Source organism: Danio aesculapii, chromosome 1 (genome assembly GCF_903798145.1).
Source record: "Danio aesculapii chromosome 1, fDanAes4.1, whole genome shotgun sequence".
NCBI lineage: Eukaryota > Metazoa > Chordata > Actinopteri > Cypriniformes > Danionidae > Danio > Danio aesculapii.
Window position 1 is genome coordinate 15530589 of NC_079435.1, and position 19466 is coordinate 15550054.

Below are 19466 nucleotides of genomic sequence, written 5' to 3' on the forward strand. Positions count from 1 at the left end.
GTCCAAGAACCGGTCCATCCATCCATCTATCTGTCCATCTGTCTATTGTTCATTCATTTGCTCAAGAATTGGTCCATCCGTCCGTCCATCCATCCATCCATCCATGTATTGGTCATTCATGTTTATTCTGTCATTTTATCTGTTTATCTATCCATCCATCCATCCATCCATCCATCCATCTGTCTGTGTATTGTTCATTCATTTGTCCAAGAACCGGTCCGTCCATCCGTCCGTTCATCTTTCTATCCATCCATCCATCCATCCATCCATCTATCCATCCATGCATGCATCCTATCGTACATTTACTTGCTCATTCTATAATATGTTTTGTTGTTTTATCCATCCATCCATGTAATGTTAATTTATCATCATTTATGTATTCTGTCATTCATTTTATCATTTTAACAATCCATCCATCCATCTGGCCATCCATCCGTCTGTGTATTGTTCATTAATTTTCCAAGAACTGGTCCATCGATCCATCCATCCATCCATCTGTCTATTGTTCATTCAAGAATTGGTCCATCCATCCGTCCCACTGTCCGTTCATCGTTCTGTCCATCCATCCATCCGTCTATTGTTCATTCATTTGTCCAAAAATTGATCCGTCCGTCTGTCCGTCCATTGTTTGGTCCATCCATCGTTTAATCCATCCATCCGTCCATCCATGCATCCTATCTATTGTACATTCACTTGTTCATTCTATAATATATTTTGTTGTTTTATCCATCCATCCATGTAATGTTTATTCAACGTCATTTGTGTATTCTGTCATTCATTTTACCAATCCATCCATCCATCCATCTGTCCACCTGTTCATCTTTCCATCCATCCATCTGTCCATCTGTCCATCCATCCATCTGTCTGTGTATTGTTCATTCATTTGTCCAATAACTGGTCCATCCATCCATCTGTCTATTGTTCATTCATTTGTCCAAGAATTGATCCATCCATCCATCCATCCATCCATACATCCATCCATACATCCATCCATCCGTTTCATTCACTCTGTCATTCATTTTGAAATTTAACAATTGAATTTTAACAATCCATCCATCCATTTATCCATCATTTATCTTTCATTCATTCTGTCATTCATTTTGTCATTTTAACTATCCATCCATCCATTTATCCATCTACAGTATCATAATAAGTCACACAGACTTTTACTGAGCATTTTTTATACTACGACATTGTTTTTCTTTGTCCTTTATCTTAAGCGTATCTGTTCGCTTTAATTTCGATAAATGTTTTATCTTCTGCGATCAAGGTTGCACTTTCTTTTCCTCTGTAGTTTTGAAGTCGGACAGCTCTGTGATTGCTAGCAGACTTAACAAGGCAGCAGCAGAAGAGGCTGTTAATGCTGCGAGTGACCTTCTGGAGAGCGACTCTCTCTCAGCACCAGCTCCACTTGGCTGTGTTAATGCCACTGCTTTTCTGAAGGCTCCAATCTAAACTATCTTGTCAACACAGTTGTAGAGGACAGAAGCTGTCTTTATTGTGACAGAAGTAATGGTACATCAACTTTACCCAGAAGTTACAGTGAAGTCAGATTAAGAATTCTGGACTCATTTCATCCCGCCTCCATTTCTCTCCTCCTTTTCATTTCACTCTTTCTACTTTCTCTCTCCGTCTCTGTTCTCCTTCTCATCTAATTTTTATTATTCAAACCTATCTCTGAGCCTGTGCAAAGAAATAGATTTTGGAGCACTACTTGCTGGAAGGGTCTCCTTCTATTGTTGAAGGTGCTCTCTGGTTGAGTTTCAATCAGGACTGAATATAGGAACATGACTGTCCAAGATATTACTACTGATACAAACTTTAAAAAGCCTTTTTAATATAACGCAGAACATTCCTCAGAATGTGTCGAGCTGTGTAAAGACATCAGGGGTAAACCAAATGATCCGTCATGTCAGAAGAATGGTATTTATCAGTTATCAGTTAGTAAGGCAAAACTGTTGCTATAAGTCTGAATTGTGAATGTTCAAGTTCATTAGATCATGTTTTTTAACCGCAAGCTAAATTTCCACACAAGTTGAACTATTTGAACTTGCACAGAAGAGGTAATTGAGGTGAATTCTGCACATTTCACGACAAATGTGTTGCACATTTAGCATCGTTCACACCTTTTCGGTCGAAATGTGCCTATATTTGCATGTTTGCATTGACTTTGTAATCTACTTGAGCGAATACTTAATGGGGTTATGTGAACCCAGCATTAATGGGCTGTTTTGTGAATGACTCTTGTGAGTTGGTTCTTTTTAGTGAATCGAAAACAAACAGTGATTATAATATTTGATATATTTTAGAGAGTCAAATAGACACAGCTGAAAACTGTTTGTGTGACAACATAAAAAAAATGTTCAGTGTTATTTTATAAATGTTTTTCCACTTTACCCCCGTTTATTATTAGTGTTGATGTTTAATATTTATTCATATATTTATTTTCCTTTGGGTTAGTGTCTATTTCAGAGGTTGCCATAGTAGAATGAACCGCCAACTATTCCAGCATATGTTTTACAAAGCAAATACCCCTCTAGCTGCAACCCAGTATTGGCAAACACTCATACACTCTTGCATTCACACACATACACTACTGCCAATTTAGTCTATTCAATTCACCTATAGCGCTTGTCTTTGGACTGTGGGGCAAACCGGAGCCCCCAGAGGAAACCCATGCGAACACTGGGTGTACATGCAAACTCCACACAGACATGCCAACTGGCCCAGCCGGGACTTGAACCAGCGACCTTCTTGCTGTGAGGCGACAGTGCTGACAACTGAGCCACCATGCCGCCCTGTTTAATATTCAGTTGTTTATAAATATTTTAGTTTTTCCACATCAAAATTCGACATTATATTCTGTGCGTTACTTGCCATTTTCTTTTTAAATATTTTATCAATCTTATTTTTATTTGTATATTTTATCTGCACAATATAATACTGTAAAGCATCCTATAGGAAATATTCTTATATTCACACTGTCGAGACCACTTTTAAAAATATATTTTTTACATGCATTTAAGTAGTTGGCAATGAAACTACTTTTTGTTTGTGCAAATATTCACTGAATAAAATCTGGACTGTTTAACAATAAGCTACAGCTAGGGATGTAGCAATTCACGGTGAGTTGGTTGAAAATGTATTAAAATATGTGAAGATTGAAACCAGTAGAAATGTTGAACTAATATCAATGCATTTTTTGAACAGAGGGGGCGCTGTGTTTACAGGTGCAAGCTCGCTTTAGCTGCACATCAGTGGCGAGCAAGTTATTATTATTATTTTTTTAAAGCTTCCCAGGTTCTGGAGGTTGCAATGTCCCGAATTTTGCTTGTCAATCTTAAGCCAATTGTAGTGGTTTCTTGGTTTGGTTTAAAATTTCCCCAACCAATCGCAGAGCCCGGGGAACCAGAATGAGTTCTCCGACCCCCCCCCCCCCCATCCCCCCTCACACCCCCCGGTCCCTGTGGCTAAAAAGTGCGCCAGACAAAACACAAACTGTGATCAAATACTGCGAAAAGACGTTTGCGTACACAAACAGAACCTTGCACATAAACCGCCAACACAGTGTCACAGACGTCTATACGCAAAAAAACTATTAAGCCAAACCATGAGGACCGAATGATGAACTGCAGCTCTGCGTGCCCTAACGAGTGCTATTGAGATCACAAGGTGCATCAGTGTTTTCATAGCGAATGCACGAAAATGTTTTTCAGACTGTAAGAGAAAGTTGCAGGAAGCAGATAGATTAATTTATCCTTTCCTTTTCAAATTAGCTTATGCATATTTTAACCATTTGCTTATTATTATTGAATACTCAAAAATGTTCAAGATTATCTCTTCTTTACAGTATCACACTGATACTTATACTAATTAATTATACAAGTAATATTAATTATTCACCTACTTAATCATGTTCAACTCCTGTCTCTATCAGTTTTTTTATGCCCGTGGCCAGTCCCCTTGAGCAGAGGGCCTATTGACCACCTCTGCACACACTGCTGTCTGATTTAGTAAAGGCCTACCTCTCCTCACCATCTCAGTCTTCAGTGAAAGAGTTTTTTCATCAGCAGAGGACATTGTAAGTGTGCAAAGACCTCAGCTTATGCCAAATATGCTCATATTTCTTTTTTTTAATTCCCAACACAGTCACAGTTTTAGTTTGTTCATAATAATGAGTCTTCTTTAATTTCTATTATTATTATTATTATTACTTTGTTTTGGAATTTGTTTTAAAATAAGTTTGGTTATGAAAATATATTATTTTGCCAAAAAATGTGTAGCATTTGAAAAAAAATCAACAAGCTCGTCACCTTACATTTTTCAAATTATTTTGTCAAAAATTTGGACTAAATTGTGAATCTTGAGATTAGTATCGTGAATCGTATCAAATCGTTACCTCTCTAACTACAGCTTTAAAAAAATGCTAAGAAGAATCCTTCTTTGTTAAGAACAATTCTTGTGTACTTCACATAAAAAAAATTACGGTGACAAAAATGAACACCTTTCTGGTGCTTCAGTAAATTCATCTTTATCTTATTTCCAATTTCGCTAGATCTTTTTTTACATCATATCCTTTACTGAGGGTCTATTTAAACACACACGGCTGTCTCTTTGGCAGCTTATTTCCGATCATTTGGATACTTGATCCATCGTGGCAGATCGACAGATGAATCACTTGCATTTATATGCACGCTCTCCTAAACGCAACTGACGCTTTGCCCCAAATCTCTCCTCTTTCTCTGTGGATGACATGCTGTTTCTGGTGCGCTTTCGCTGGATGGCAGGAGCTCATCTGTTATCCCCTCCCAGCAGTCAAGAGTTAGTGGGGAACTTATTTTATGTCACTGCCTCTCGTTGGAATACTAAAGACACTTTGCTTATAAACTGCCACTGCAGGACACTAGTCTCTATTATTGGCGAGGAAGGGAGGTAAAGTAGTGCGAGGCGAGTCTGGATTAGTTCCCTGCTGCTCGAGTAGGGCTGTAGTGAGAATCCTGGATGACTAGGTTGGCCACTCCATTGTGCTAAACAGGCCATCGAGGAATAGCAGCCTGCTAATTCACTTGCATGTGGAGCGCGTGTGTCTGCGATCGCTCATTTGGAGATGAATAGAGCAGGATGAAGAGGAGGAGCGGAGTGAGGGAGATTGATGACAGGGAGGGGGTGAGGAGCAGAAGTGTAGAACCACGGATTAGAGAGGAATGATCCGCTAAACAAATCTGACACATGCTAGCCTATATATCATATGCACGTGTGTGTGTGTGTGTGTGTGTGTGTGTGTGTGTGTGCTAAATGTACAGTTGAAGAAGGGAGGCCATGTGTGTTTTCTCGTGTGCATAGTAGTGATGGTGTATCGTTTTGTTAAAGAGATACGTTCACCCAAAAGTGAACATTTAGTCAACAGTTACTCATACTCAAGCAATTCTGAACTTTTATGAATTTCTTTCTTTTGATAAACACAAAGGAAGATATTCTGATGGATGTTAGGGGCAAACGGTCATTGAGATCCATTGTAGGGACAAAAAACAACCAATTTCCATTATTCTTAAGAATATCTTCTTTTGTCAGAAGAAAAAGAAACTTGTTTCAGGTTTTTGAAAGACGTGGAGTATAATTAAATGATGACAGAATCTTCTTCAATTGGTTAATTTAGGATTTATTTTGATGACGACTAGGGATGCTCTAATCAGGATTTTAGCAGCCGATACCGAGTACCGGTTCATGGTGATCGGCCGATACCGAGTGCTTCTGATGTGTCAAGCTTTTATAAAGCACATTTTCAGTCCAAGTGTCATACTTAAGTGGAGAGCTTGCCTTACCTCAGAGAATAAATTAAAGATGTTGTGAATAATTCCTTAAACATGTCACTTATAACCATTGCAAGAGTTCACACTTAGCTCATGATTTAAAAATAGCTTGTTTTGCAGGCTGTCCTGGGAGAGAGCCCTGAGCTCAAGGGATCCTTGAGCCCAGGGCTCCCTCCCTTTTGCAGGGCGAGGGGAGATTGAGCTCAGGTCTTAAAGGGACTTTGGTATTAATTTACAGTGTGCTTGTAAGTTTACAGTCTTATTGGCAACCAAAATTGACAGTGTTACAGTATTTTTAGAGTGTAGTAATAATAGAATTAGTTTTATTTTAAAAAATTTTTATTTAAAAATTTTTTATTTTTTTTTTGCTGTGTAAATCCTTCTCAATGGACTGTTGTAATCAGTAAATGCACACAAGTTGTTTTTAGCTCACATTGTTTCTACAAATTTTTTGGAGTTTTTTTTAACATGTATGATGGCGTGTTTAGTTTTTCTTAAAGGATAGGTGAACTGCAATAGTGGGTGGCTGGTTTTGTGTTTTGTGGCATTTCCATGTGGGCTTGAAGTTATAATAAGCTCTAAACACACTTTTGCGCTTTACACACACCTACATTTATGTATTATATAAACTTTCATTAGTCCCTTATTTATCAGGAGATGCCACAGCGGAATGAACCGTCAACTATTCCAGCATATGTTTTATGCAGTGGATGTCCTTCCAGCTGCAACTCAGTACTGGGAATCACTCTCACAATTACACATACACTCGTATGACTAGTTTAGTTCATCCAAATACCCTACAACGCAAATCTTTTGACTATGTAGGGGAACCCATGTGAACACGGGGAGAACATGCAAACTCCACACAGAAATGCCAACTGGCCCAACCGGGACTCGAACCAGCGACCTTTTTGCTGTGAGGTGACAGTGCTAACCACTGAGCCACCGTTCCGCCTATAATATAAACTTAATTTAGTTTTTAGGTCCTTTTTATCAATGTAAAAACACTTTTCTAGCAGTAATGTAACCTTCAACATTTAAATGGTGTGTGTGTATGTTTGTACGTTGTATTACATTGTGGGGACCCACAAATATAGCAATATCAGTCATTTTTAATCTTGTGGGAAAATATTTTGGTCCTCATGAGAAAAACAACCCATAAATCACACAGTGAAGTGTTTTATAAATGTAAAAATGTGGATTGTTTTCTGTGTCTGTTAGGTTTAAGGGTGGGGGATAGAATATACAGTACACTCTGTACAGTATAAAACTCATTATGTCTATGCAAAATCCTCATAAAGATAGCTGTACAAGTGTTTCAAGTTTTTCATTTATTTTTTCCATGTAAAATTACTCCAGTTTTGTGTCACATGATTCTTCGGAAATCATTTTAACATGATGTTTTGCTCCTCAGCAAACATCCTAACATTTCTTGGTGTCATTGCTGACAACAGTTCTGCTGCTTAACATTCATTCATTTTCCTTCGGCTTAGTCCCTTATTTATCAGGGGTCTCCACAGCGGAATGAACCGACAACTATTCCAGCATATGTTTTATGCAGCGGATGCCCTTCTAGCCATAACCAAGTACTGGGACACACCTATACACTCTAGTATTTACACACACTCATACACTACTGACAATTTTGTTTACCCAATTCACTACCGCATGTCTTTGGACTGTAGGGGAAACCAGAGCACCCGGAGGAAACCCACACAAACATGAGGAGAACATGCAAACTCCACACAGAAATGCCAACTGCCCCAGCAGGCACTCGGACCAGCGACCTTCTTGCTGTGAGGCGACAGTGCTAACCACTGAGCCATCATGCCACCCCGCTTGCTTTTTTTAGGACTCTTTGATGAATAAACAGCATTTATTTGAATTACAAATCATTTTACAAGTCCTGTCACTTTCTATCACTTTAATGCGTCCTTGCCGAACAGAAGTATTAATCTCTTTTCAAAAGTCGCACTGACCCCATAATTGAAGACCCACCTTCTCCTGATGGGATCAACTCTGAAAGGAAAGAGGAGAAATTAACACCAGAAGCACGTAAATGGAAAGAATTCGGAAAACGAAAAGGGCAGCGGAACGCATTACCGGCAAATCAGCCGCACATTAAACATTTAGTAAAATCCTCCAAAACAAGACTCTAAAAACACACATATGTAAAACGTTAAAGTACAGCGTTAGATTGAACAGCTCAAGCCCCCTCCCCTGCAGCCCCATCAGTGTTGTTACCTCATTAAAGCCGAATCAAGGTAACGGATCAGTCCATCTCAGACCCCATGGGAGTGGCTTTGATGTTGAGGAGAGCATGGAGACCTGAAAGAGAGAGAGAGAGACTGTGAGATTTGGCCATGCGGCATGACTAACATGGCAAACGCCCACGACCGACTTCACGCATGAATACACACACACGCAGAACAATCATTTACATGCATGTTCAGTCCTTCATCAATGTTCATGTGCACGTTCATACATGTGTGCAAAGCTTTACAATGTATTCCTTTTTTAACAGCTTGCACACACACACACACACACCAAAACACGCACATCTGTGTATGCATATTAGATGCAGAGAGTTCACTGCCATGCTTTTTTTTAATGGATGCAAATCATTTGTCATCATTATTGTTCTGATATTTCGCTCTGACATTTAGACTGCCTGGGATGTGAAGTTTATTTGAGGAGTGAAGTGGTCATTAAGACGTTAAGGGAGCAAAATGTGTGGCGTTCACATGCTTTGATGCAGCAGATGTTAGATCTGGCGCTGCTGCTGGGCTCGCTTCATATTTCTGCACCCTTTTTCTTTCAGCATCACTGATCCCTGCTCCCTTTATCCAGACTGTGGTGAGAGGAACAAAAATGAAACTTTTTTAGATTTGTCGGTTTGTATTTGTAATGACCTGGAGGCAAGAAGAGTTTGAACGTGTTTTAAAAAAAGCATATACACTCACCGGCCACTTTATTAGGTACACCTGTCCAACTGCTTGTTAATGCAAATTTCTAATCAGCCAATCACATGGCAGCAACTCAATACATTTAGGTATGTAGACATGGTCAAGACGATCTGCTGCTGTTCAAACAGAGCATTAGAATGGGGAAGACCGGTGATTTAAGTGACTTTGAATGCAACATGGTTGTTGGTGTCAGACGGGCTGGTCTGAGTATTTCAGAAACTGCGGATCTACTGGGATTTTCACGCACAACCATCTCTAGGGTTTACAGATAATGGTCAGAAAAAGAAAAAATATCCAGTAAGCGGTAGTTCTGTGGGTGCAAATGTCTTGCTGATGTCAGAGGTCAGAGGAGAATGGCCAGACTACTGCGACATTTAGATGGTAGGGTTTGAAAAGCATGAAATCATGGATCCATCCTGCCTTGTATCAACGGTTCAGGCTGGTGGTGGTGGTGTAATGGTGTGGGTGAAATTTTTTTTGGCACACTTTTTTGGCCAATTATTACCAATTGAGCCTCGTGTCAACGCCACAGCCTACCTGAGCCTATTGCCTGTCAGCCTACCACAGCCTATTGTTGCTGACCATGTCTATCCCTTTATGACCACAGTGTACCCATCTTCTGATGGCTACTTCTATCAAGATAACATGCCATGTCATAAAGCGCGAATCATCTCAGACTGGTTTCTTGAACATGACAATGAGTTTACTGTACTCAAATGGCCTCTGTAGCCACCAGAACTCAATCCAATAGAGGACCTTTGGGATGTGGTGGAACGGGAGATTTGCATCATGGATGTACAAATCTGCAAAACTGCGTGATGCTATCATGTCAATATGAACCAAAATCTCTGAGTAGTATTTCCAGTACCTTGTTGAGTTTATGCCACGAAGGCAGTTCTGAAGGCAAAAGAGGGTCCAACCCGGTACTTGTGAGGTGTACCTAATAAAGTGGCCAGTTAGTGTACAGTATATACAGTTGAGGACAAAATGATTCTACATTGGAAATTTATTTAAGATATTTTCCCAAGTTTACTGTTTAACAGAGATAAGATATAGGTTTAAACATAATAGTTTTAATAATTAATTTAAGAAATGATTTCTATTGTCTTCATCATGATGTCAATACACACTAGCATTCAGCTTAATGTGCGATGTAAAGGCTTAACTGTGTCATTAGGTTGGGTTAATTAGGCAAGTCATTGGACAACAGTGGTTTGTTCTGTAGCCAACTGAAAAAATAACAATTACTCAAGAGGACTAATAATATTCACCATAGCAGTTTAAAAAATCTTTAATGATTTTTTTTTATTTCAGCCAAACTAAATTAGACTTTCTCTAGAGGAATTAATTTTTGCAGAAGGGCTTTCTTACTTTCAAGATTTTCTGGTCTTGTTTCTAGTCCAAATATCGAAAAATTCTAAAAGTGTTTTGTAGACAAGCAAAACATTGTCAGAAAAATATTATGTCAAAAGGAAAAACAAGATTATTTATCTTACCCCATTAGCAGATTATTTTTATATGTTTTAAGGAAACACAAGACAATATTTTTTGCTTATTATTTAGAAATTAATTCCTGATTTAAGAATTTTTTGGGTAATTTGGACTAGAAACAAGACACAAAAATCAAAGTAAGAAGGCTTTTTTTGCAGTGTACAAATGTTTGTCAGCAGAATTTAAAACAAAGTATATATTTATTGTGTCTGTGTTGTCTTTTTATACTAAATGCTTCAAATGATCATAATACTATAAATTATATTTAGTAGCAGCAAACATTTTAAAAGGGCAACACAGTGGCTCAGTGGTCAGCACTGTCGCTTGACAGCAAGAAGGTCGCTAGTTCAAGTTCCGGCTGGGTCAGTTGGCATTTCTGTGTGGAGTTTGCGTGTTCTCCCCGTGTTGGTGTGGGTTTCCAATGGGTGCTCCGGTTTCCCTCACAGTCCAAAGACATGCGCTATAGGGGAATTTAAGAAACTAAATTGACCATAGTGTATGAGTGTGAATAAGTATGTATGGATGTTTCCCAGTACTGGTTTTCCCAGTAATAAATGAACTTTTTTAAATTATATGTAGTTATAAATAAACATCTTAAAAAGGAACTCATTACAGTAGTATTGCTGCAACATTATGACAAAAACATTGTACTTTCATTACTTAGCAATTATTACTTTTGTTGTTATGATAATGATTACCAATGTTGACTGCATATAAAAATATTTCTGTTTCAAGACATGGCATGTCATATTATGACAACAAAATCTATGGTTTTAGTCTAGCGCCTGTTTTTCAAACTTAGTCTTATAATTGCTGAAACTGCAACATAAATATCTTACTTGCATCATATCTGCACTGTGTTGTTTATGATAAGACTATTCATGAGCAGAATTTAGTCAGCAAGAGCACACACACTCATGAAAACAGTGTTTTGAGTGCTGACAGAAAAAACTGGTGCAAAGCAGATTGAAATGTAATGATGCCAATTGACATTCTTAATTCATTTTCACATTTTTCTTTCTCATATCCCTTTAGTATCCATCCCAGCAGGCACACAGCCTCATAAGACGTTAATATTAGGTTTGATATAGGTTGTGATGTCAGGTGACCAAACTTCAATGTCTAGCCAGCGTCCAATAATGGCATCCAATAATGTTGACATTTGGTTGATTTTAGGTTGTGTTGGTAAGTGACCAAATCCAACTTCAAACCAACATCTTAAACCAACGTCATATTGATGTCAAATACTGACATTTATTGGTCCGGTAACAAAAATCCAACATCTGATAGACGTCATATTGGTAATGTCGACACAACGTCAAGCTTTAACATCATTAGACGTTGGTTGATTTTAGGTTGGACGTTGGACATTGATGTCAGCTTGATGTTGGATTCTGACGTCAACCCGATTGTCATTTTCAAGCAAAATGCAATGTTCCCATGATGTTGTGGTACAACGTCAATCTGACATCGTGTTGATGTCCTGTGCCTGCTGGGATTGTACTGTTATATAATTGTGCAGGGCCATTTTTTGCACCCTATCTTGAATTTGTAGGGCGTTTTGGTCATTTTAATTTCTAAACATGATAAATACTGTATATGCGTAGACCATATGCATTTGTCAGGCTTTGACAACCTTATGCAATGTCACACAGTTTATTCCCATCAAGAGGATTTATTTTTGGCTGAGATCGTGTGTTGATAATGGGAGCTCCTCCACTGTTTGACCCTAATGATCATTATCTGCTGCAGAAAACTTTCAATCTCAAGACTTTCGATGGGTTTCAGGTCAATAGGTGGCCATGTGGAAATGAAGTTGCCTTAACAATTTGAGGCTTTTGTTTTTGCATTGTCGTCAGGTTTGGTTAAAAGAATTGTGCCAATCAAATAACAAAAGAATGAAATGACTGAAGAAAAGTCAGCACACTCTCAAACAACAAAAGTGAGATTAGGTTAAATTCAGTTCAATTCATCTTTATTTCTATAGCGCTTTTACAATGTAGATGTTAGGGAAGCAGACGGACAAGTTAGGTGAGTATATAATGAAAGATGTTTATTACAGCAGAGGAGCATACGAGGATAACAAAGGGGATGTGATTGTAGTATTGTTGAGATGGTATTCCTTCTTCGGAGCAGGATGGATGACAGACACTGAGGGAGACCGAATGCACACACCAGAGGGCTTGTGGGGAAGACAGACTGAAGACACTCAATACGGACAGGACACCGGGAACACTGGACAGACTGGAACAAAACAGAGATCAGGTAAGTTCAAGATATGAAATCAATGTGATAGTGACTACCAGGAGGTACTCGCTAGGAGTCCGCTTCGTGGGAACGAGACCGGACACTGACTGAAGTGAGGTGTGTGCTTATATAGTGAATGGAAGTGATTGGGTGCAGCTGTGCGTGGTTAATACTCAGGTGACGGTGATCGTTGCGTGATGCTGGTGGAAGAGCCTGGCCAATCCGTGACATTACCCCCCTCCCCAGGGCCCGCTCCTGAGGGCCTAGACCGTCGACGCCGTGGTGGTCTACCTCGTCCACGAGGTGCTGGGAACTCGGGGTGATTGGAGTGGAACTCCTCCATGAGTGCGGGATCTAATATATCGGATCTGGGGACCCAAGACCTCTCTTCTGGACCATATCCTTCCCAGTCTACGAGGTATTCCAGATGACCACCACGACGTCGGGACCGTAGAATGTCCTTGACCTTGTATATGGACCCTTCTTCTGAAATCAGTGGGAGAGGGGGTTCCTCTTCATGGCCAGGCTCTGTGGAAGGAATCAGAGGGTCGTGAAAGGGTTTGAGGAGTGACACGTGGAATGTGGGGTGAATTCTGTATTGTGGTGGTAGCTGTAACTTATAGGTGACTGGGTTGACCTGTTCCAGGATGGTGAAGGGACCAACAAATCTGGGACTAAGTTTTCGGGAGGGCAGTCGCAAGCGGATGTCTCTGGTGGAGAGCCAAACTTTCTGCCCCGGAGCATAGGCAGGTCCAGGAATCCTCTTCTTGTCTGACACCTCCTTGGCTCGGCGAACTGCCCTCTGGAGATGGTGATGAGCATCGTCCCAGACCCTCTCGCTCTCCCGGAACCAGTAATCCACTGCGGGGACGTCAGAAGGTTCGCCATCCCAGGGAAAGAGTGGAGGTTGGAAGCCCAGAATACACTGGAATGGCGTAAGTCCGGTGGTAGGTTGCCGCAGGGAATTCTGGGCGTATTCCGCCCAGCCCAGAAACTGGCTCCAGGAGTTCTGATGACCGTGACAGAAGGTCCTGAGGAACCGCCCCACTTCTTGAATTTTCCTCTCAGTCTGGCCGTTGGTCTGTGGGTGATAGCCAGACGAGAGGCTGACGGTCACACCTAGGAGTCTAAAAAAGGCTTTCCATAGTCTGGAGATGAATTGGGGTCCTCGGTCCGAGACTATGTCTTCAGGTAGCCCAAAACATCGAAAGACATGGTTAAAAAGGTTCTCAGCGGTTTCTAGGGCTGTGGGTAGACCCTTCAGAGGAATCAGACGACAGAATTTGGAAAATCGATCTACAATGACTAATATGCAAGTATTACCTTCAGACGATGGGAGGTCTGTCATGAAGTCAACTCCTAGGTGTGACCAGGGGCGGTTTGGGATGGGCAAGGGATGGAGTTTTCCTGCAGGTAGATGACGAGGACTCTTTGACATGGCACATTCTCTACAGCCTTGGATGTATCTCCTCACATCCCTCGCCATGTTCGGCCACCAGAAGCGTTGGGATAGCAGCGAGAGGGTGTTGTTGGCCCCGGGATGCCCTGTGCCCAGAGAGGTATGACTGGAGTGAATGAGATCTACCCGTTGATTTTCAGGGATGAAGCGTCGATTGGGGGGACAGCCCGGCGGAGTTCTGGACTCTGGGGTGGCGACAACTGTTGGAGCAGACCAGGTGATGGGACAGACAGTGATCTGATCTGGGAGGATGTTGGCCGGGGTCTCACTTGTTTCCTGTTGGTCATGGATTCTGGAGAGTGCATCCGCCCGGATGTTTTTGGATCCTGGTCGATATGATATGGAGAAGTGAAATCTGGAGAAGAATAAGGACCACCGGGCTTGACGAGGACAGAGTCTTTTCGCCTCTTTCAGGTATTGTAAGTTTTTATGGTTGGTAATCACCTGGAATGGGTGTTTAGCTCCCTCCAACCAGTGTCGCCACTCCTCCAGGGCAAGCTTGATGGCTAGAAGTTCACGGTTCCCGATGTCATAGTTCTTTTCCGCCGGGCTGAGCTTACGGGAGAAGTAGGCGCATGGATGGAGTAGTGAGGGATTCCCATGGAGCTGGGACAAGATGGCTCCTACTCCGGTGGTCGATGCATCCACTTCGACCACGAAAGGTAAGTCGGGATTGGGGTGAGTCAGGAGTGGAGCCTGCGTGAAGGATTTCTTGAGGCTTTGGAAGGCTGCGGCCGCTTCGGGTGGCCAGGATAGCGTTTTGGGTTGATTCTTTAGTAGGTTGGTGAGCGGAGCGGTGATCAGACTGTAGTTGTGGATAAAACGTCGATAGAAATTGGCAAACCCTAGGAATCGTTGGAGTTCTTTAATGGTTTTCGGTTCAGGCCAGGAGATGACGGAAGTGACCTTCCCCTCGTCCATGCGAACCCCTTGTCGATCAATGATGTATCCGAGGAACTGAACAGATGGTAAATGAAATGAACACTTCTCAGCCTTGAGATACAATTTGTGTTTCCTTAAGGTTTGTAGGACCTCCGCAACGTGGTGGCGATGTTCGGCCTCACTCCGGGAGTAAATCAGGATATCATCAATGTAGACGATGACGGAGATATGGAGGAACTCCCGGAGGACTTCGTGGATGAAGTTCTGGAATACGGAGGGGGCATTGACCAGACCATAGGGCATGACCAGGTATTCGTAGTGCCCAGTAGGGGTCACAAACGCCGTCTTCCATTCGTCCCCCTCGCGTATTCGTACCAGGTTGTATGCGCTGCGGAGGTCCAACTTAGTGAATATTCGGGCAGATCGGAGTTGTTCCAGGGCCGCAGGGACGAGAGGAAGTGGATACCTGAACTTGATGGTGCCTTGGTTCAGAACTCGGTAATCTATACATGGCCGCAGCCCTCCATCCTTCTTGGCCACGAAGAAGAAGCTTGAGGCAGCGGGTGACGTGGACTGGCGAATATACCCCTGACTCAGAGCCTCCTGAATGTACTCCTCCATGGCCTTAGTTTCTGGAAGGGACAACGGGTAGATCCTACCTCTGGGCATAGAAGCATCAGGAAGCAGGTCAATGGCGCAGTCCCATGGCCGATGTGGAGGTAGCTGAGAAGCTCTCTTGGGGCAAAATACGTCCTCGTATGAGGAGTAGATCTTCGGGATCTGAATGGATTGTTTCTCAACTGGACTTTCGACAGACGTGACGTAGACATTTATGGGTCTCTGGATCTGCAAGGGTAGGTCAGGAAAACAGCTGGAGACGCATTCTTTACCCCATCTTTTGATTTCTCCGGTGCCCCAAGAGAGGATGGGATCATGCTTCACCAGCCACGGGCGCCCTAGGATGATGTCCATTGATGCTCCCTCCAGAACCAGAAATTGAATTTCTTCTTTATGAAGTAACCCTACTCTGAGGGTTACGGGTTCACATTTACGATGGATACGTGCCTGGGAATGGATATCGGTGGTTATAGGTTGAATCTAGTAGACGTGCGTCGAGGCTTCGGTGTGGAGCTGGAGGCGGCGACAGAGGGCGTGCGAGATGAAATTTCCGGCTGACCCGGAGTCGATGAGGGCCGTGACTGAAATAGAGACAGAATGGGCAGTTAACTGAACATTGGTGGTGAGAGGGTGCATTTTTTCAACTGGAGAACTGAATACACTCACCAATGAACGTACTGGACGAATGGGACAGTCCAGCCTGACATGTCCTTCGGCACCACAGTACATACACAGACCCCGGGTCAGCCTCCTCTGTCGCTCAGTAATCTTAAGTCTACCAGACTCTACAATCATAGGTTCTGGTTCTGAAGGGACGACTGGCTCTGGCGGACGAAGGAGTGCTTGTGAGATTGATGGGAGATCATGCTGGTAGACCTTCAGACGATCAGAACATCGAAGTGATTGTTGGATGAATTTTTCCAACCCCATTGTATCGTCGAGGGCTGCCAGCTGTAACCTCAGGTTGGGCTCCAATCCGAGCCGGTAAGTTGTTAGGAGAGATCGCTCATTCCATCCACTAGCAGCAGCCAGAGTACGAAATCGGAGCGCATAGTCCTGGGTGGACATGGCTCCCTGCTTAAGATGATATAATTGTTCTCCGGCTGCTACTTCTCCATCTGCACGACCAAAGACATCCTTGAAATATGTGGTAAAACTATGAATGGAATTGGTTACCGGCCCAGCTTGCTGCCAGATGGTCTCAGCCCACCGGAGAGCCGACCCAGAGAGAAGGGAGATGATGAATGCAATTTTGGACCGATCTGTGGGGTATAAATCTGGTTGCATTGTGAATATCAGGGAACATTGTAATAGAAAGCCATTGCACTCCTCCGCCCTGCCAGAGTAGGGCGCTGGTCGAGCCATGGGACTGGATGAGTGGGTGGACGGTGAAGAAGTGCTCGGTGCTGGTGGTGCTTCGGGAAGTGGAGTAGCTGGCATTAACACTCTCTTCAGGGAGTCCACCAACTCCTGAATGGGATCGGGAGTGCTCATGCTGTAAACTGTTGGTCCGGTCTTCTGTTAGGGAAGCAGACGGACAAGTTAGGTGAGTATATAATGAAAGATGTTTATTACAGCAGAGGAGCATACGAGGATAACAAAGGGGATGTGATTGTAGTATTGTTGAGATGGTATTCCTTCTTCGGAGCAGGATGGATGACAGACACTGAGGGAGACCGAATGCACACACCAGAGGGCTTGTGGGGAAGACAGACTGAAGACACTCAATACGGACAGGACACCGGGAACACTGGACAGACTGGAACAAAACAGAGATCAGGTAAGTTCAAGATATGAGATCAATGTGATAGTGACTACCAGGAGGTACTCGCTAGGAGTCCGCTTCGTGGGAACGAGACCGGACACTGACTGAAGTGAGGTGTGTGCTTATATAGTGAATGGAAGTGATTGGGTGCAGCTGTGCGTGGTTAATACTCAGGTGACGGTGATCGTTGCGTGATGCTGGTGGAAGAGCCTGGCCAATCCGTGACAGTAGATTGTGTCAAAGCAGCTTCACATAGAAGATAACAAGCAGTTTACTTTAAAAAAAGCCCAAAAAAATGCAAACATTTCGGTTAAGTGTTGACCATTGCCAGTCCCAAACATTGACAAACTTCTGTCAATGCCAAACTTTTTCGTCATTTCATTATTTTGGGATTTCTTGGCCAATGCTATTGGACCATTTTTGAAGGCACAAAGTTTTTGGTTGTTTTATTTTTTTAATCATATAACAAGCAGTAAATTATTAACCACTGCATATAACAGTAATCCTGCTGCTTCTTTAACTTAGAGTGAAACATTTTGTTTCCTGGAATAAATCTGAAATAAAATGTAAATGTTATTTCACATTTTAAATAATGGAAAAAAAAGTTTTGAAGTGCTAAATTTACTGACTGGAAAAATGTGACAAAATAAACGCAGCATTAATATATCTTTTAAAAGAGATAGAATTAAACTTAAATACTAATATTTGAAAAGAATATTAATACCAAAAGTGCATAAAATGAACAACAATTAAAATAACAACAACTATAAAAACGTTTTGGTTATAGTATTAGTGTTTATTGTGTATGATTTATATTTAATTTACAATAGTTTATTTTTATATCACTTTTATGTATGTATCTTTTATTAAATTTTCATCCAATCATTCATTTTCTTTTCGGCTTAGTCCCTTTATCCGCCACAGCGGAATGAACCGCCAACTTATCCAGCAAACATTTCAGTTAAGTGTTGACCATTGAAAGTCCCAAACATTGACGAACTTCTGTCAATGCCAAACTTTTTCATCATTTCATTCTTTTAGGATTTTTTTGGTCAACGCTTTTGGACCATTTTTGATGGCGCTGGGAGTTTTTGGTTTTTCAGTCATATAACAAGCAATACACTATTAACCGCTCCATATAAGTTATCCCACACTTCTTTATAGTACTTGAATTTCAGACATACTGATTCAGGCCTGGAAAGTACTTAAAAACAAACACAGGTATTTGAAAGTGCATGAATTAAATGTGACATAAACATTGTTTATGGTTTTATTTCAAGAATTGTACTCAATTGTCAAAAACAGAACAAAAAAAAGAAATTCTTAAATAAGAAATAAGAAGTTTAAATCTTGTTCAACAGCACTGAAAAATAATGCACATTTGATCAATATTTCACCTGGTTTCTCTCAAGGTTTTTTCCCTTCATTTTCGTCAATTGGTGAAGTTTGTTCCTCACCACTGTCGCCACTGGCTTGCATAGTTTGGGACTTGTGGAGCTGCGCATCGATGGATTTGCTCTTCAGTGTTTGGACTTTCAGCAGTTAAATTTAAACCACACTAAACTGAATTAAACTTCAACTCTAAAAACTGGACTGACACAGTTTCGATTTGCTATAACTGCTTTGACACAATCTACATTGTAAAAGGGCTATAGAAATAAAGACAAACTGAACTGAGTTTCCTGTGTAAGTAAAATGTTAAGTACAGTATTGACTTTCATGGCACTACATATGCTGGGGTATGAATTACAAAGGTGCTTGATTTAAAATTAATTAGCCCTTGAATCTGCTGTTCATGAACGTGTGGGAACCCTGATATAAGATTCAATAATATCATAGACGAAAGTATTTCCTAACTTATATCCAAATGGCATTTTTCCCACCCAGGCAACATATAGTATTTATACATTTAGTTATAGTCTTCTTATAATGTGATTCTTTTGATCTCATGCATGTATTTGTCTTTGTTTCTTGCAGGATGACCATTCCATGTTCTTCCAGTTTGGTCCCTCTATCGAGCAGCAGGCCTCTGTTATGCTGAACATAATGGAGGAGTATGATTGGTACATTTTCTCCATCGTCACCACCTACTACCCTGGACACCAGGACTTTGTCAATCGGGTGAGACATTACTATATTTCAGTTTTAGTATAATTTTAGTTTCAGTTTTGTTTAAGCAGTCCATTCATTTTCTTTTTGGCTAAGTCTAGGGTCAAATTTTAGGCTTT

At 41.4% G+C, this 19466-nt stretch overlaps 1 protein-coding gene across 3 annotated transcripts in view; it reads left to right on the top strand.

The window, feature by feature from the left end:
• The window catches only part of grin2bb (glutamate receptor, ionotropic, N-methyl D-aspartate 2B, genome duplicate b), a 193285-nt gene that overhangs the window by 82340 nt on the left and 91479 nt on the right, over nucleotides 1–19466 (top strand). For all 3 annotated transcript variants that reach the window (XM_056456689.1, XM_056456692.1, XM_056456690.1), the window contains exon 4: nucleotides 19216–19359. In XM_056456689.1, the coding sequence (XP_056312664.1) occupies nucleotides 19216–19359 (144 nt within the window). The remainder of the gene's footprint in view (nucleotides 1–19215; nucleotides 19360–19466) is intronic.